Source organism: Felis catus, chromosome B1 (genome assembly GCF_018350175.1).
Source record: "Felis catus isolate Fca126 chromosome B1, F.catus_Fca126_mat1.0, whole genome shotgun sequence".
Lineage (NCBI taxonomy): Eukaryota > Metazoa > Chordata > Mammalia > Carnivora > Felidae > Felis > Felis catus.
The window spans coordinates 186,141,867-186,162,128 of NC_058371.1; the positions used below are offsets into that span (position 1 = coordinate 186,141,867).

Genomic DNA, 20,262 nt, shown 5'->3' on the forward strand with positions numbered 1-20,262 from the left:
TTGAGCAAGCATGTAGGAAAAGAGTTATTTCAGTGTTTGCAAATCCATATTTTGTAAAATCCTTCATGTTTCTTCCCAAAAGTATCACAGCGAAGAGAACGATTAACGGTTTCATCGTGTGTTTGTGCAAAATGCACCACTATGACCAAAGCTGTGCAGATAAATGTGGCTAAATGGCATGTGTTTCTTTTTGTCCTTCTGAAGATAATTTAGTGCCAGATACTTAATGAGAGTGCATAAAGGAGAGAGGGGTCTTTTCATTAGTTTGGCTCTTTCCAAAATGTCAATTGGTGTGGCTGGTCTACATTCCACAGTTACGCCTGTGCCAAAAGCAACCTTGAGGTCACTAGCCCCAGACTGAAAGCAGATACCCTCTGCCTTCTCTTTGTGTCCCCAATGTTGACCAGTTCTTTAGTTAATTCTTTGAGTAAGACAGTCTTTATCAGTTATCTCTGAAAGATGGCTTATATAGTAAAAATATCAAGTTGGCTTACACTGAGTCATTATAAATTAACTAGACATCTGGCTTTGAGATTTTTTTTGTTTTTGTTTTGGAAAAGGAGATTGAAAAAAAAAAAACTAGGACATAGGGATTATTTACTCTGTAATCACCGAACTATAGATAATGAGAGCTGAATATAAAGATTTGGGACTAACTCGTAAATTCACCCCCTCTTGGACAATGACATGCTGTTTCTGCTTCACATAAGCGAGAACTCGTGATCCTTTATGTGATAAACATTTTCTAGTTGCTTAGGATATAGAATCAGGTAAGACCTGGTCCACACATCCAGAGAGCTTCAAGTCTCCCGGCAGATAAAGATATGCAAACGAGCAGTAAGATATGTTCAGTGCTATGGCAGAAGGTAACCTAAGGTACTGGTGGCAAATGGGTGGACACCTAGACCTGAGAATGAGGGAGGGCATTCCTGGTGACGGTGAGATTGATCTGAAATCGAAAGAGAAGGAAGGCAAAGGTTTTCTACACCTGTGCTTTCCAATATGGCAGCCACTCGCCACACTGAATTAAGATGCACTATAAATGTGATTGGCCGTTGAAAATTTAGTTCAAAAGAAGAGGGTAAAATGCCTGATTAATGCTTTTCATATCAATGGCAAATTGAAATGATAATGTTTTGGACATATTGAGCTAAACAAAATACATTATTAAAATTAAATTGTCTGTTTCTTTTTGCTTTTTTAACATGTGCCTCCTAGAAAATTTAAGCTTGCATAGGCTGCATTATGTCTTTAGTGGGCACTGCTGTTCTAGGCAGAAGCTATAGGTCACAGTAAGTCCCTAGACAAGAGCAAGGTATGCTGAGAAACGGCTAGTCATTTAACCAGAACACTGGGGAACAGAATCGGTACTGGAGGGCTCGATGGAAGCGAGATCCTTAAAGTGTCCTGTAAGACATGACAAAGATTGTGAAGGCTATCTTGAAGGCATAGTGGAATTTCTTAATGAGTTTACCATAGGAAGATTTTCTGATTGCTTTCCTTCATCAAGATGATTTACTTTCTTGTGCCACAGTGCATTTGCAAAATGTATTTTAATGGACTTGGGCACAGAGATACATGTGATGAGCTTTGACTCATTTGACTGGATCAGCTTGAGAGGTCATTTGTGAAACAGCTAAAGGAACTAGGGCAGTCCTCTTAACTTGGTTGGGTAGGTGATTTCCATTCATATTTTTGAGAAACCCTTGACGTAATGAATAAGTAGTAAGTGTTGTTTAGAATATCTAGGGCACAATGTTGGGTTATCTATTAATTCAGATCAATCATATAATTAGAGGACTAGCAAAGCAGAGGCCCAAAAAGGAAATGAAAAAAAATGTTAAATCATCGAATAACTGATATTTTACAAAATTAAAGCGGTCTTTGCCGCCTTTGGCTTGCTGTCTATATTGCTTTTATTTTGAGTTCCGTAAGGAGACGGTTTAGGAGGTCTGTATAAACTTTTGTCATTGCTTATGCGTCTTAAAGTCTTTATCCAGACCAACCTGGATGCAGCAAATCAGAGAGTTAAGAGAGGTCTAATAGTCAGTAGTTACTAACACAGAATCTTATATTGGGGTTGACCATTGCCACCGTTCTGATTGTTCCTTTCCTCCACTTTCCACCAAAATTCTTTCTCAAGAACCACGTCACCCTGTCTTTCTCAGCCTTGCAGTAATTTAGGTTAATCGGAACTTTGCAAGCCAGAGTTTGGCACTTAACGTCTAAACTGTCACTGCCCTAATTTCTCGTAGAGTTCTAAGTCCCACTCATTTGCAGTCGGTAAAATTTTCTGCCAGAAAACATGATAATGGGATGTTCATTTAAAGGGTAAATGTACACATTATGATACGGCTCAGTGCTTGAAACCCAAACCAGATGTGCCTGGGCAATGACTAAGCCATTTCATTTCTCCCTTCCATTCGTCAGTATGCAGCCCAGGAGTCAGGAACAGTGCTTCATCACGGATAATTATCAGCTTCTTCCAAATGGGGAAAAAAAAATTGTGTGTGTGTGTGATTTCTCATAGTTAGAATTTTTGGAGAAAATAGTTTTCTATCCAAGCCTTTTTCAAGAGATACTTCATGTAGGTTAGAATACATGTTCTATTGTGAGTTGAACCTCACTATTTAGAAATTATCGGTTTTACTGAAAGCTGTCCTACATCCTCTCAGTTTCCATGCTGTCTGCCTTATCCGTGTGTTTACTTGCATACTGGCTCTTATGTAGACTCTCCTGGATTTATTCACCCTGATCCAAATTTAGGCTTAGAAGAGTATTCCTGGGTAGTACTTAACTGCAAGTAACTTTGGAAAACTGAGTACTGTAGTTTTGTTTCTTCCCTAAGAGTATTATTATAATCAATATGAAGGGAAAGAGAGGGAAAAAACACAATTTGACTTTTGTCAAGGTTTGGCATTTCTTTCTGTCCATATGTGCCTTTTCACCGCCATCCACCCCCTCGCCTTGTCTTTTAGATGGAGGACCTCACTGTACCATTCAGCCTAGAGGGCATAGATTTTATCCATACACCTGACATACAGTATTTGTAATATCTTTGAAATTTCTGAGGAAGTCAGGTTGGTAGCTAATCTGGAAATGAACATGAGTCTTTCGTGGCTGAAGTTGACATGCAGCTTCCTTAACATAGGAAAAAGAATTTTTACGTTATCCCGACTTGGAAATGTAGGCTAAGAGTTCTGAGAATCAAAATCTAAATTCTGTCAGGCTGTTCCTTGTTGTTACCTGGTGTTGCAAAGCATTTTAGGGAGATAACCCATAAAGAAGCATCAAGCACAGTGCTTGGCATATATTAGAATTCAATAAATGTTAACCTCCCTGCTAAATTCCCTTTCTCTTAGTCAAACCCCTTTTACCAAAACTAGCTTATTATTTGACTGCAGCCATTGTATGTTTCCCCAGCTACCCGAGAAGCTCTATTCTCTCTTTGATAAAGATTTTGATCATGCAAAGTCAGTTAATTTCAGTCAGTTTTTTTCCCTGTATTTCCCCCTCTGCATTTTGATATAATGATGATTTACTATACCTGTTAATGCAATATAAATCTTCAATTTTGTTATCCATACCATCAGCAAACTAGCTTTTGTGAAAATTGAAGCTAAAAGATATTTGATAAATGTTCCATCCTCCTCAATAGTGAAAACTGGTCCGAAAATCATTTTTCAAGGAGCTTTTTCCAAAGGTTTAGAGTTCCTCCAAGCCTTTAAGAAGTTGAAAATGTTATTAAGCATTTTGATTTCTTTTCCTTTCATCTCCTGTTTAGAAATTAATGTCTTGAAAAATTGGCTGCAAATGTTAAGGTTTTTTAAAGATATGGAATCTATTCATCTGCCTAATAAAACTGCAACATGTTAAAAATAATCGGTTCTTTGCTAGACATTTTGGCCAATCTTGGAAAGATTTTTGTCTTTGCTTTTAGACCTTCAGATGCCTTTTAGTTTCATTTTTAGCACTAGGAAAACCAAGCACTCTAATCATTTTCTAAAATGAGAATTTCAGCATGTATTCAATCTCTGATCTTTGTAAGGAAGCAAGACGTGGTTCCATTCCTGTGTTTCATAAAAGGAGATGATAGACAAATAGGTAATTTAAGTGATTGTGCACCAGCCCTTTGGGTTTCTGTTTTTTCCCATCTAGATTGTGTCTTCTTTTTACTGCAGAATGTATCAGTATCCAAAAAGGTCCTCTGGTTTATCTTCTTTGTGGGATCGTTGTTGCACACAGTTTTGTATAAAGAAGCAATTCAGAGACTGTCCCAATATGTTTGCATATGGACGTGCATATGGTCGATTTTAGCTTTAACTTCAAATTTCCTTGAATACGTAGGCTGTGTGTATTCCCATAATGGTAGTTGAGCAATTTCTTTGTGATGGTTCAATTTCTTTCTCTCTCTTCTGCCTTTCCCCCTCCTTTTTCTTTATACAGTAGTAACCTTCCTAAAAAAGGCCTATTAAAAAAAAAAAAAAGTAACACCCATGCAAGCAGGCGCCAGAAAGTTTAGATAACAGTCCCATCACATTTGGCTGTTTGGCTAGAGCTGGCTGTAAATAGAATGGAATGTGGTGTTATGAGTCCCTTACTCCAATGTACAACACTGCCCCAGGATGAGTCTCACCATCCATTTATATTTATTGATTTCCAGGATGTGCTGGGTGGTCTGGAACAACACAATTACAGCCTTCAGTTGAGACATACAATCTACATGGAAGTGAATCAGGCAGTCCATTCTGTTTGTGGGACTTCACCCGGTCAATCATTTAGGCCTGATAGCTGTCGTCAAGGGAATTGTGTTCTACTGAGTGTTTCAGTGGAGGCCCACCTCGGATTTTCAGAAGTGATTTTTAGGAGTGAGAGCTCTGCAAACATGTAGTTACTCCACACTTCTTCCACTTAAACCTGTAAAAACAAATCATGGAAACCTTTGTCAATTCACTCAGCTTAACTACCTTGGCAAGGTCTTTCCTATGACTAGGCATCAAACCTGGCTTTCCTTCTCCATTTTCTTAGAGAGTCTCAGGGAGTAAGGATTACCCTTCAGCCTCTTTGATGCAATGAAGGGTGTAAGGGTAAGTGTTGAAATTGATTAACTGACTGGTGATTGATTGATTTTTCAACAAATATTCATTTAGACTCTGTGAGGTTTCAAGTACCCTTAACATACAGTTGTCAATCGGACAGATGCAGATTGTAGGGGGAAACAGACATGAAACAACGAGTTAATTATTAATTATTTAATTACAATTGGTCATCAAACTCTGAAAGAGAAATAGTCTACTATAAGAACAAAGGATAGGAAACCTGACCTCATCTCAAGTCTCAGAAAGGAAATGATTGTTGAGTTCGGTGTAATTTTAGACAGTATGTGTATATCGGAGAAGAGGAGGAGGAGACAGTGTGGGGAGGCTATTATAAGGAGCAAGGGAACAGCTTGTGCAAAGGCCTTGGGGAAGGAAAGGAGCACAGTATATACTAGGGACCGAGTAGCTCAAGGTGGCTGGAAAATAAAGGGATGAGTGGGAAGTAGGAGGGAAAACCCACGAGGGAGACGAGTCTAGACCACGCAAGGCCTCGTGGGTCCTGTTAATGATTTAGGTCTTTCCTTAAAAGTTATGTGAGGCCATTGAAATGTTTTAGACAGTAATTGACATGATCAGATTCCTGTTCCCTTAGCAAAGATTATTCCGATTGAAGTGAAAGAATAGATTGGAGGAGAATAAATATAGACCCAGGATCCAAGTTAAGAGACTGTTTTGCGAGTCCACAAAGAGATGCTGGCACCTCGGTTTAGAGGAGATCGAGTAAGAGAGACAGACCAGACAGGTATTTAGGAGGTAAAATCAACAGAGCCAATGAATGATTGGATGTATAGGGGGACTAAAAGGGAAGAATCGAGGAAGGCGCTCAGGTTTTTGTCCTGAATCTTGGCTAGATGACATTAACTTCACTGACATTAAGACCATTGGAGAGAGACCTACTGGGGAGAGGGTGGAACTGGAGCGCTGGGTTTGGGTAATGGTCTAGTTTGAAGTGCTCAGGGGACATCCAGCTCGAGATGTCAGATAGACAGTTGGCTATTTGCATCTGAGTCTCCAAGGAACTTCTCTTATCAAAACAGAAATATGAGCGTTGCCTGTGGTAAAAGAAGATGATGAACGGATGATCGGATCACCTAGGAGACTCTAGTCTGTAAATTGCTCAGTTACGTTTCACAAGCGCTTACTGAGTTTTCACTCTTTGCCAGGCCCTTTGCTAAATACTGGGCATATGAAAAGGAAAGACATGCAGGGAATAACATAGAGTATCGCTTTGCCATAAGCACGGATTACTTTGTACCTCATCCGAGACAGGATACCCTCAGTACATCTGGAGGAAACTCTTCGGCAAGCTGAATCTATGCCTTAGTCCTGTGTGTTTCCTAATCTTGGCTCCCATCTAACTTAAAGCTTGCAACCTATAAGTTCACTTCATTCTTGTTTGTTCTCAGTAGGCATATAGACGAGTTGGTAAGCACATTCTTTCCATCGACGCCCTATGTTCTCGAAAAACCTTGCCTTGGTTTTGAGGGACATCATCACCTTTGGCCTTGTCTTCTTGGAACGACAAATACAGGATTGCTTCTTACACTGAGAAGTGTTTTTTACTGTTTCCGGAAAAAGGAGTCCATCCCTGGGCTGTAAGATATTATTCCCATATTTTGTAGGCTATAAATTGCTGATGACTTTCAGATTATGATGATATTGACTCCACTTCTGAAAATTAGGCCACACCCTTCTAGTCTGTTCCTAAAATAAGATTCATTGCTAAAGTGAAATTTATAGCTTCTTTTATAGCTCTTATTCTGCAGAGACCCATGGCTTAAAATAGCCTACATTTTAAGACTGTATTTTCATATTATTGTCTTTGGACCACCTGCATCAGAATCACTGGGGTGTGCTTATTAAAAATGAAGATTGTTGAATCGTATTTTCTAATTTTTTTAATATAGCCAGGATAAACCCCGATAATTTGCATTTTTAATAAGCACCCCAGGTAATTTTTATTTATACTGGAGTTTAAGAATCGTTGTTTCGAGGGATGTCTAAATTTGTACATCTCATTATTCGAATCCTGAGTTAAATGAGAAATTAAACAGTTTTGCAAGCCAGGTCAGTTTCTTACCAATTTGGAAGATGAATAATCAAGTCACAGGTGTTAAAATATTTAACCGGTATCTTCCAGCTGTCCAGAGATAAAAAGATTGCATTGCCCATGTTTCTTTTGTAATACATAGGCGCTCACTCGAGAGAAGAACAGAGGTGGAGAGCAAAAGCAGAAGAGTGAGATCCAGGGTAGGGTGCGCGGGAGAAAGAGCAGTACTGGAGAAATGGACACGAAAACTGGGGTCACGTGTTGTCTCTCATTCAGTTTTAGTGTATGTTTTGCTTTCACCGGCATGCTCCGTGGGTTCTTGGTGCGCATGAGCATACACGTATGAATGTTTCTAGAGATGTAACTTCCTTCCTATCTCCAGAACTGGCAAAAGTCTCTCCTTACTCCCCCCCACCCCTTCCCCAGGAAGAACGCCGTGTGATTTACGTTGGTAAAATCAGACCTGACACAACACGGACGGAACTGAGGGACCGTTTTGAAGTTTTTGGTGAAATTGAGGAGTGCACAGTAAATCTGCGGGATGATGGGTAAGAATCTTCAAGATTATTTCTTGTTTAGAGGCTGACATATGTAAAAAATTATGGCCATAAGATTACTAGGATGGGAATGCTTTGACAGATGACATGTTGAGTTCAGAACCTTATTTATTTTCTTTTATCCCTATTTATTAATCTTTCTAGTTGAGATTTCCTGTCCCAGAAATAAGTATTTAGCTGCTTGACAGGACAATCACACTGATAAATGGATGCAGCGGTTGAGACGTTGGCACCAGCGAAGTCTCCCGAAGTAAGGAAGGGTTACAGGCATATATGTTAATCCTTCCTCACCAGCTTTGATCCTCTCTTCTTTGTCTGTTCCAGAGACAGCTATGGTTTCATTACCTACCGTTATACCTGTGATGCTTTTGCTGCTCTTGAAAACGGATACACTTTGCGCAGGTCGAATGAAACTGACTTCGAGCTGTACTTTTGTGGACGCAAGCAATTTTTCAAGTCTAACTATGCAGACCTAGGTATGGATTTTATTGTACATGGAATGAGGAATCCATAATGTAAGGCTCAAAAATGGAAGCAGATGTAAACCATAGGCATATTGGGTTGGGCCATCATTTTATTTTGCTAGGGGGGATATTTGAATACATATTTTATCTTATTTCTAATTTTTTATCATCTGGGCCATTCTCAGAAGCAAGGGGCTTAGGTTTTGGAAACAAAGGACAGAAGTGAGTTCTTTGTAGTATCTTCTCAAATGCTGAAAGTCTGGGCTATTAGCGTATGTGTGTGTTAGCAAGCGTTTATGTTGTGTGTGTGTGTGTGTGTGTGTGTGTGTGTGTGTGTGTGTGTGTGTCTTTATTGTGTAGGTTTGCAGTGCGACTCCTTTTGTATAAACCTTAGCATTATCATCATTGGCTCATGGAACAGAATATGCAAAAGTCTGGTTCTTTTTTCCTTATTGTCCTACAAACTCTTAAAAATGTTAAGACATATTCTACAAATTACACCTTGAGAAGAGAAAATATAATTTCATATGCTAAATCACACTATACTTTCTTTAAAACAAAAGGAGAGGGAAAAAAAAACAACAACCCTGTTCTGTTTTTAGTGTTTCCAGATGCTAGGCACTGTGCCCGGGGCTCTGCAAGCATTTTCTTATTTAATTACTACAGAACAATCTTAGAAGGTGGCTATTGTTACTGTCATCTCCCTTTGACAGATAAGGAAACTGAAGCATTTCTAAGTATTCATTTTTCCTGTTATAAAAGTTATACAGACTCAAGGGGTAATATTTGGGAAATATAAAAAAGTACTAAGAAAAATAGTCCTATCACCTATCAGCACATCACCTAAAGGTCTGCTGTGTGATTTGCAGTCCAGTGTTTTGTCTCAGAATGTCTAATTTCTTACAGTTGAGGTCACATCATATAGATTTATAAAGCTTTAAATTCTACTTTTCTCAGTTAATACTATAGAAGTTCATTTTCCACTGTGATTCATGGGATTCAAAATAATTTATCAACTTATTTGAATGGTTGCACTGTATTGTGTTAGGTGAGTACCATTATATTTAATCATTCCATTACAGCTAAACATTTATTTAATTGTCAATTTTTTGGCATTATAAATAATGCCAAAATGGACATCTTAATTTTCTTCTCCATTTTAATTTGGTGCCTTTGCATGTCGGTCCCTATTTAATGTGTGTATTGTAAGCCTTTAAATTCTTAGATGAAGGAATGAAGGAAGGAAAATGGCAAATGTCTTGTGCCTATGACATAATTATTTCAATCAATTTGTAACAATAATCATAAAATTAACATAGAAACCTCTTCCGAAGCATTACTCTGTATCTGTCTGCACTTGCTTTGGCTTGGTATAAAGAAAGAAATGAATACCAAATACGGGGATTTTTTTTCTCCCTTCCACCGAAGTGATGTCTTCCTAAAGTAATTGATATAGGTGGTGTGCATTGTTCGGGGAGGAATATGCTATAATTCACTTCACAGGCTAAATAGATAGTATGAAGCAGGGGAGAGGCAGCTGACTGTCAGCGAGATAGAGGCCTAGGGATGAAAATATAAAAGGTGGCAAGTCATTTGTTCAAATGTTGGCTGATAAAAACAGTCAAGACGGATTGAAGTCTTAAGTTGATTTGACTTATTTTCTTCAGTGATGAAGGCCAGGGTGTTTCCAGTCTTTCAAAACATCTAGAGTTTAAAATAAGCTACCTAGAGGGGCCTTTAAATCACGATTCATCACTGGTAGAGGGAGGATTGGATGGTATTTCCAAATTGAACCGGAGCCTCCCTGAAATATTTCTAAGAAGAATGTTTCCCCTCTTGTTATCTCTCTGTCTAGCCAGCAGCAATAGAAACTTTGCCATTGCTAAGCTGGCTCTGTATTCTGTGAAAAGTAGGTTTGATGTGCATTGTAGCAGCATGGCTTTTTCCAATTCCCTCAAGCCCTACAATTTCACGGAGGGTAGTCGATTGGAGCGTAGTTGCTCTGTAGTGGAAAGACCCCTGGCTTTGGCATCTTACAGACCTGGTTTTGAAACCTGACTTAAATTCTGACCTTGAACAAACAATTACACTTCCTCTGCTTCCAGTCCTTCATTTGTAAACCACTCCATAATGTTGTTGCAGAGATTAAATAAATGTTTGTGAAGCTGTTAGCACAGTGTCTGTGTGAAGCTGTTAGCACGGTGTCTGGCAGAAAGTAGGTGCTCAATAAATAGAAGCTATGATTGTGATTGTCAATGATGGTCATGAGAAGTTAGAAATACCAGTTATTTTATTTTTTTAATGTTTATTTTTGAAAGAGAGACAGAGACAGAGACAGAGACAGAGTGTGAGTGGGGGAGGGGCACAGAGGGAGACACAGAATCTGAACCAGGCTCCAGGCTGCAAGCTGTCAGTGCAGAGCCTGACTTGGGGCTCAAACCCACTGACCGCGAGATCATGACCTGAGCTGAAGTGGGTTGTTTAGCCGAATGAGCCACCCAGGCGCCTCTGTAATTTCAAGTTATTTTAAAATGAAAGCGTCAGCGTCAGGGATCAGCTTCGGAACTGAATGACATTCATATGTGTCTTGTTTTTGTCCCCTGAAGATGTTCGGTGCAATGCTTCAGGGAACGTCCGGTGAATTTGGTGAACATGAGACCAGACTGGACACTTGGAGGGATTGGAAGCTCATATGTGTGTCCAGAGTTAGTGAAAATGATGTGATATAGATTAATTTTACCAGGAGTAAAGTGACCTATCATTTTAGGTAGATTTAACCAGTTTTTTTTCTGTTTTTATTTGCTCCCCAAGCCAAGTTAGCTCACACATCCTATCTCTCTGCTATGGAGGCCACCTAGTGATTACCACAATGCTATTAGTCCACAGTGTAATGATTCCAAGTCATCATGAGCCACTTTTATAAGTGAGACTCAGAGTTTAAAGGGACAATCAAAGTTACCGAGGTCAAGCCAGGATTTAGGCCTGGTTTCCATGAATCTGTAATCTGTGAGTCTGTCTGTTTACTGTCTTGTAAACAGATGGATCTTTCTGAAAGACCTCGATGAAAAATCTTGAAGAGGAAAGATAGAAATTAAATTAGGACTGTAGGACCAGAAGAGAAGGATGGGTCAGTATTAAGAATATAATAATTTGGGGTGCCCGGGTGGCTCAGTTGGTTGAGCACCTGACTACGGCTCAGGTCCCTATCTCCCTGTTCGTGAGTTCGAGCTCTGCATCGGGCTCTGTGTTGACAGCTCGGAGCCTGCTTCAGATTCTGTGTCTCCCTCTCTTTCTGCCCCTGCCCTGCTCGCACTCTGTCTCTGTCTCTCTCAAAAATAAACATTAAAAAAAGGTATAAAAAGGAATATAATAATTTGCTCATCAGGAATTAGTTATCGCATAAAACTTATACTAAGAAAAATAAAATAAATAGTATATCCATCACAAATTATTAACTCAAATAATGTATTACATTATCAGCATCTTGAATATATTCATAACTTTTTATATACCCTTGGCATTAATTGGTAAATCATCCCAAGATCCCAACACAAATATTTTCAACCACTTTTTTTTTTTTAGTATGCTGGCATTCAAGATTAATACATTCATTCAAAAAATATTCATTTTAGTACCTCCTTTGTGCCAAAAGTTTTCTAGGCGGTAGGAATACCGTTGTAACATGATGTGTTTCTATTTATACGGTATCATTATTTGTAACAACTTATTTATTTTTAATAACTAGAGTGGCTTTGGGCTTATTCCCGTAAAACTTTTATTATGTCTTAGTTGTGTTGCAACATCCTTCTTTAGTGGCAAGAAAGAGGTGTTGTCGATGTTATTTTCTCAGGAATTGTACGTAACCACATTCTGTATTCATGCGACGACAAAGAGTTTGCGGATGCCCGTAGTGTGAGATAGTATGCCCGTATAAGTGATTCCATCTATGTGAATACCAGCCAGCATGTTTCATAGTGAAGAAACTCTTGAGAGCCACGGTTTTGAAGCATCTTTTGCTAACGAAAATATGGAAACCCTGAAACTCTGGGTTTGATGTAGAGTGACCCAAAGTTAAGATATTTTAAGTCTTCTCAGAATTTCCTTCAGGAAAGATATGTATGTGTGCTCTTGATGTTTCAACGATGACCTTAATGCCACAGAGTCCGGCCATCAGGGAGCTCGTCTAACTTTATTTGTAATGCAAGTGGAATTCTGATTTCAAGTTAATGTCAAGCCACGAGCAGGACTTCGTGTGTGTGTGTGTGTGTGTGTGTGTGTGTGTGTGTGTGTTTCTACAAGAAAGACTTTGATTGGAACAACCGCTGGTCGTGAGGCTTTAGTGATACGAGCCAACTGCTCATCAGGCTATGAAGAGAAGGGTGGGAGCCAGTGTGATTTAAGAATTGACTCCTGGTGGGGCGCCTGGGTGGCACAGTCGGTTAAGCGTCCGACTTCAGCCAGGTCACGATCTCGCGGTCCGGGAGTTCGAGCCCCGCGTCAGGCTCTGGGCTGATGGCTCGGAGCCTGGAGCCTGTTTCCGATCCCGTGTCTCCCTCTCTCTCTGCCCCTCCCCCGTTCATGCTCTGTCTCGCTCTGTCCCAAAAATAAATAAACGTTGAAAAAAAAAAATTAAAAAAAAAAAAAAAAAAGAATTGACTCCTGGAGATTTTAGTGAGGAGCGATTTTTTTCCCCTTTCTTTTATGTCCGGCCGACTGCAATTGCTGTTCTTACCTGCAAAAACTGGATTGACAAAACGTCAGTAAATACAAGGGATGGTAAGAGTGAAAGGAAAAACAAAAGTGAAGGAATTTCCTTGCCTTTAAGTCTGAGATGGTTAAAGGAGCTCGAAGCGAGGAGGGGAAATCAGCCTGGTACTGGAGAGCTTGAGGGATTGCAACCTTTTTGGCAGAACAGCTTGTGAGGTCAATGAGTATGCCTCCACATTATCTACTCTTACACTCTCTGTCACTTCGGACATTTCTATTTTGTAACTTATTCTGGATAAAACATACAAGGGTTCATATTTTAGTAGGATTGTTAATGTTTCCCAGAGAGGTCTTGTTTTCCCTGCAAATCAGTGCTTTCAAATGAATGAGTTCATTTGCAAGAGGCTTCCTATTCTGTCTCCAAGATACCTTTTCCTCGTTTGCAAGACCGGCAAGAAATATCTGACTTTTTTATAAATGTCACTGGAGGAAAATCAGAAATATTTAGCATCGGAATTTCATTTCACACCCATTGCTGCTGGAACATGACAGTTTTGTTAAGGGCTATGTGAAGTAGGTGGAACTCTTCACAAAAGCTGACTTGGACTAGTGTAGGAATTCAAAGAAGACCGTGGTTTTATTCTTACCTGTGAATTTTTCCTCTCGTCTTCTTGGGTAAAGAGGTTGACTTTACCTTCTCTGGACCTGAAGTGTTTCCCTGAACCTTCTCATGTGGGCATAATTTGTGCCACTATTGCTGGGGTTTCCCCAAGGTACTGGAATAGATCAATGGATCGTATGTCCCTCCTGCCCCAAAGGGGAGCAGTCAGGTGGCGAATGGGTGGAATTCTAATGATTCTCCCTCCTGCCCACTCTCCTGGCTTTTATGCTCTGTGAAATCCATCCTATTGGATAGGGAAATTAATTCCAGCTTCTACTCTTACCTGTCCACCTAAGTTGTCGAGGAACCTTGGGTAAGTCATTTAACATGCCAGAAAGGGGGCCGGACATGGTTTTTCTTAAAGTATATTGATTGAATATGTTGCTATTGAATAGAAATACTAAGTTTGTTCTGGTTATCTCCTAGGATTGTTTAAGACTAAAATGAGTCAATAAATGAGTGTTTTGAATGCTTCCCACCCCTTACCCTCTGCAAATATATGTGTATTTTAAATACTTATTTATGGGGCGCCTGGGTGGCACAGTCGGTTAAGCGTCCGACTTCAGCCAGGTCACCATCTCGCGGTCCGTGAGTTCGAGCCCCGTGTTGGGCTCTGGGCTGACAGGTCAGAGCCTGGAGCCTGTTTCCCATTCTGTGTCTCCCTCTCTCTCTGCCCCTCCCCCGTTCATGCTCTGTCTCTCTCTGTCCCAAAAATAAATAAACGTTGAAAAAAAATTTAAATACTTATTTTTATGTATTATATATAATTATATATATATATACATTCATAAGTATACTGATATATTATTCATAAATTATTATGTGAATTATATATATGTATCAATAGCATGCCAATAAAGTATAAGTATACTGATATATTATTCATAAATTATGTAAATTATATATATGTATCAATAGTATGCCGATAAAATATTGGGTGTATATACCCTCTGCAAATATGTACTTATATAAATTTACATCAATATTGATGTTGATGTCAATTATATTTATATCAATATCAATATTGATATTTATGGCAATATATCTATCTAGATATAGATATAGATATACCGACAAAAGTTGGGTATATTTTTTTTTAACTGGACAAGTTGTGTTTGAATCAGGTAATCTTGAATTGGATGATTGAGTTAATGACACTTGGCAAAAGGTGTCTCTAACCTAGCTTGGGTTTCTTGCAGATTCAAACTCAGATGACTTTGACCCTGCTTCCACCAAGAGCAAGTATGACTCTCTGGATTTTGATAGTTTACTGAAAGAAGCTCAGAGAAGCTTGCGCAGGTAACATGTTCCCTGGCTGAAGATGACAGAGGGACGGTGAATACCTCACGGGACAGCGCGTCCTTCCCTAACTGACTATTGCAAGTCATACTTAGGAATTTCTCCTACTTTACACTCTCTGTATAAAAACAAAACAAAACAACAACAATACAACAAGAACAACAACAACAATGGTTTACATGAACACAGCTGCTGAAGAGGCAAGAGACAGGAAGGATATCCAGTAAGCACGTTTATTCATGGGTGTCAGCTTTGCTTTCCCTGGAGTCTCTTGGTGACGGAGTGTGTGTGTGTGTGTGTGTGTGTGTGTGTGTGTGTGTGTGTTTGCGCGCGCGGGTGTGTGCGTGGGTGCGGGTGTATGGGCGTGGGTGTGCGCGCGTGCGCACGGCTGGTGTGGGGGAAGTCTGTGTGTACAGGTGGGGACTGGGGGCACGTGACCAGAGTGTGCCCGGGCGAATCGCTTCAAATGGCAGCAGTTCCATGAAGACGCACGTAAAACCTAGAACTTCAAAATGTTCATACTCTATTCAAAAAGAAAAAAAAAATGCATAAATTCAAAAGGAAAGCAAACTAACCAACCGACCACAAACCACCCTAAAATGACAGCCACCGATGTCTGGGCATCAACCTCCGTACTCTGTTTTTTAAGAAAGTGCAAAATCAACTTGAAGCAAGCTTTCTCTCGTAATGTAATGGTTATCTGACAATCCCGAAGAAACCACAGTTTCGGTAGAACTAATATCCTTTCTCTCTCTCTCTCTCTCTCTCTCTCTCTCTCTCTCTCCCCCCTCTCCCCGTCCCCTCCCCCTGTCTCTCCTCTCTCCCGCCTCCTTTCTCCCTCTCTTTCTTTTTCTTCTCTTTTTCCTTTGCCATGGAGTCTGGGTGGGAGAGGATACTGCGGGCGCCAGAATGCTAAACTTTCCTAACATTTTGAAGTTTCTGTAGTTCATCCTCTATCCTGACACCCATGTAAATGTCCCACATGTTGATCTTCCACTGCAAATTTCAAAAGCCTTGTAAATGGTCGAGCGCGCGGCTTATTCAGTGGTTCTTTCTGAGGAGCGGGCACGGTGTTACATTACTGAGGAGAGTTGGGTAGAACTCTCTGGTATGTGTTCAGATAGTGTCATTGCTACATTCTCTGATGTAGTGAAGTATTTACAGATGTTAAATGGAGTATTTTTATTTTGTGTGCATACTATACAACGATGTTCTTTTTTGTTACAGCTATGCACTGTAAATGCAGCCTTCTTTTCAAAACTGCTAAATTTTTCTTAATCAAGAATATTCAAATGTAATTATGAGGTGATACAATTATTGTACACTAACATATTTAGAAGCTGAACTTACTGCTTATATATATTTGATTGTAAAAAACAAAAAAGACAGTGTGTGTGTCCGTCAAGTGCAACAACAAAATGATGCTTTACTCACATCCATCCCTTCTTACGTGAGCGTCAATCTGAGCATCTTGTCAAGAAATACCCCAGCCCCCCCTAAAGGTATTAACCACTTACGCGATATTTTTCCACATTTTCTTGTTGCTTGTTTTCCTTTGAAGTTTTATACACTGGATTTGTTAGGGGAATGAAATTTTCTCATCTAAAATTTTTCTAGGAGATATCATGATTTTATGTAAAGTCTCTCAATGGGTAACCATTAAGAAATGTTTTTATTTTCTCTATCAACAGTAGTTTTGAAACTAGAGGTCAGAAATCTTTTTAAAATGCTGTTTCGTTTTAATTTTTGTGATTTTAATTTGATACAAAATGCTGAGGTAATAATTACAGTATGATTTTTACAATAATTAATGTGTGTCTGAAGACTATTCTTGAAGCCAGTATCTCTTTCCCTTGGCAGAGTATGATGATGGTATTTATCTGTATTTTTTACAGTTACGCATCCTGTATAAATACTGATGTTTCATTCCTTTGTTTACTAAAGAGACATATTTATCAGTTGCAGATAGCCTATTTATTATAAATTATGAGGGGATGAAAATAATGAAGCCAGTGGAAATTTTCTACCTAGGATGCATGGCGACTGTCAGGTTGCAGTTGAAATGTTTCATTTGGAAAATTCAGCTTTTGCAGAAGCGGTGTTTCTACTTGCACTAGCTTGGCCTCTCACGTGACCATGATGTTGTTCTTGATGACATTGCTTCTGCTAAATTCAATAAAAACTTCAGAAAAACCTCCATTTTGAGCATCAGGATTTCATCTGAGTGCGGAGCCCCTGGAAAGGAAGTCAGGAAAGTTTGGAGTGTGTATTCAAGTTTCTAAATTGAGATTCGATTACAGTTTGGCCGACATGACTTTTCTGGAAGATGTGATACACCTACTACTTAATCGTTCTTTTCCTTTCTCTCGCCCAACACAATCTTAGAGAACGGATTTCACCCCCAGGCCAATGCAGCTAATTTTGATAGCTGTATTCATTTATCACCAGCATATTGTGTTCTGAGTGAATCCACTGTCTGTCCTGTCGGATGCTTGCTTGATTTTTTGGCTTCTTATTTCTAAGTAGATAGAAAGCAATAAAAAAAAATATGAAATCAAAGAACTTGTTCACAGGTTCTGCGTTACGGCAGTAACACATCTTTAATCCGCCTAATTCTTGTTGTTCTGTAGGTTAAATGCAGATATTTTAACTCTGTGTGAACGCCAAACTAAAGTTTACAGTCTTTCTTTCGGAATTTTGAGTATCTTCTGTTGTAGAATAATAATAATAAAAAAAAGACTATTAAGAGCAATAAATTATTTTTAAGAAATCAATATTTAGTAAATCATATTATGTGTTCAAGGACCAGATGCGTTCTCTATTTTGCCTTTAAATTTTTGTGATCCAATTTTAAATACATTCTCCTTTTTGCCCTGGATTGTTGACATGAGTCAAATACTTGGTTTCTTTTCTTACTTTTCAAAAAGACAACACTACAGATTTCACGTTGAGGCTTAATTTATCCCCACTCTGGCCTGACAAATATTGTTACCATGAAGATAGTTTTCCTCCACGGACTTCAAATTACATCTAAAATTAGTGCAAAAAAGAGAATCACTAAACCGTCCGAGTAGAGCTTTTTGTATCTTATGCAGACCCTGTGGGTAGGCCATCAAAACGTAAACTGTGTTCCTCTTACTTTTGTTTAATTTTTTATTTGGAGAGAATCTTTCCAATGAACACATGCACACCATCATCACTGGAGGCAAATTTCAGCATAGATCTGTAGGATTTTTAGATGACCGCGGGCCATTGCCTTTTTGCTGTGGTAAGTACCACATCTACAGTTTTGGGAACCGAACCGGTGCTTTAGAGATGTGGGCTTTTTTTTTCTTCCTTTTTTTTTTTAAAGAGATGTAGCAGAATAATTCTTCCAGTGCAACCAAATCAATTTTTGCTAAACGACTCCGAGAACAACGCGGTTGGGCTGTCAACATTCAAAGCAGCAGAGAGGGAACTTTGCACTATTGGGGTGTGTGGTTGGGTCAGTTGAAAAAAGGAAACCTTTTCATGCCTTTAGATGTGAGCTTACAGTAGGTAATGATCATGTGTCCTTTTTCGATGGCTGTAACGAGAACTTCAATCACTGTAGTCTAAGACCTGATCTATAGATGACCTAGAATAGCCATGTAATATAATGTGATGATTCTAAATTTGTACCTATGTGACAGACATTTTCAATAATGTGAACTGCTGATTTGATGGAGCTACTTTAAGATTTGTAGGTGAAAGTGTAACACTGTTGGTTGAACTATGCTGAAGAGGGTAAGTGAGCGATTAGTTCAGCCCTTGCCGGGCTTTTTTTTTTCCTTTTTCTTTTTTTTTTTCTTTTTTCCACCTGCCGATTCTACATGTATTGTTGTGGTTTTATTCATTGTATGAAAATTCCTGTGATTTTTTTTAAATGTGCAGTACACATCAGCCTCACTGAGCTAATAAAGGGAAACGAATGTTTCAAATCTACTTCTGCTTTTCTTATTTATTATAACCAAACTCCTGGCATGTTTCTCAGATCGGTACCCATTACTCGCTTATTATTATTCTATTTCCTCTCTGGATCTCCCTCCCTTTCTCCCCGCTTTTCCATATTCATGGATGGATTTCAGCTGTAAGGTAACGTAGACCTTCTGTGTTTTACCTTCTCTTCTTTCAAATGGCAGAGGCAGAAGTGCTTTCTATCACGAGAAGTGACGTGAGACTTTATGAAATGGATTGCCTCTGTTTTTGTACAGAAATTGTGTCTTCCTGAGTACAAGCCATTGCCCCTAGTGAGAAACCTGCTGAATATTCAGCTTAGGAAGCAATTCCGTGGACGGACTGAACACGTTTCGAAGACTTGTTAACAGGACACAGCCCCCATCATATGTAAGTCATCAGGTTAAATATGGGACGAGCCGATAGCCGCTGACACAGCTTGCCGTCAGGATGTCTGTCCGCTGTGCCTCGCAGGTGACTGGTGGTCCTGATGACAGAGATGACAGAGGGCACACTTATTAGGGCTCTGTCCTCTCCTGATTTCAGATGGTCGTCCTCGGTCCCAGCCACCTGCCCTGCAAGACCCACCCTAAACATTGGGGCACTGGGGGGAAGGTGGCTAAATATATCCCAGCCCTCGCCCCCCCTCCGTCTCCTAGAGCAAAAAAGTGTGTGTAATTCTTGGAAACAGTACATTGGAACCTGCCAAATAACACAAGAAGCGCTGCCCATTATTTCTATTTTATGCCACTCTAAGATTTGCCAGTCACGTTAGCAAAATAGAAAATAAAAATTGCCATTATCTAACCCAAACACCATCCTCATCGACAACCGTGGGCATGAAGCACTCCTGGAGATTTGGTAGATCACCCTCAGATTCTGACCCGTCTCGGTTGATGCTTAAATTGTATACGACATTTTCAATCTTCTGTCTGGACCCAGCAAGGACATTAGAATAATGCAAGTATTTCTCTTAAAGGGTTTAAAGGTTAACTTTTTACCCTTCAAAACCTTTGGAGAGTAAAGAGGGAATTTGCAGAAGCAGCAGTAGTAGCCGCTGGTCTGATACGAGGATGTTCTGCTTCAAAACAAAAGATTTCTTTTTCATGTTGTCCTCAAAACATTAAATCACTCCCATCCTTGATGACACGAATGGCAAAAACAATTATTGGGACCAAAATTAGGCTGATAAAAAGAAATGAGTGCTGAATATGAATGGCTTACTTAAGGGGAGCTTGTCTCAATGCAGAAGTCCTCTAAACGAAATCTGCCTAAACTGTACATTGTGATATTCAAAATTCTTTTTCAGCGTTGCCGGTTTTCTCTCCGTTGTAGGATTATTTAGCTAATCATTGGATATAATTTACAGCCCCAACATTAGTATACTCATTTGACACTGGTGTTACGAGCTACACAGTTGTAACTCAGCATTAATTATAGAATATTTTAA

The 20,262-nt window shown here is 39.4% G+C and overlaps 1 protein-coding gene across 6 annotated transcripts in view; it reads left to right on the plus strand.

The window, feature by feature from the left end:
* PPARGC1A (PPARG coactivator 1 alpha) overlaps window positions 1-18,800 on the plus strand; it is a 657,911-nt gene extending 639,111 nt beyond the window's left edge. For all 6 annotated transcript variants that reach the window (XM_019829686.3, XM_019829685.3, XM_045056536.1 and 3 more), the window contains 3 exons: window positions 7,576-7,697; window positions 8,031-8,182; window positions 14,738-18,800. In XM_019829686.3, the coding sequence (XP_019685245.2) occupies window positions 7,576-7,697; window positions 8,031-8,182; window positions 14,738-14,841 (378 nt within the window). In that variant the 3' untranslated portion in view covers window positions 14,842-18,800. The remainder of the gene's footprint in view (window positions 1-7,575; window positions 7,698-8,030; window positions 8,183-14,737) is intronic.
* The last annotated feature ends 1,462 nt before the right edge of the window (window positions 18,801-20,262 follow it).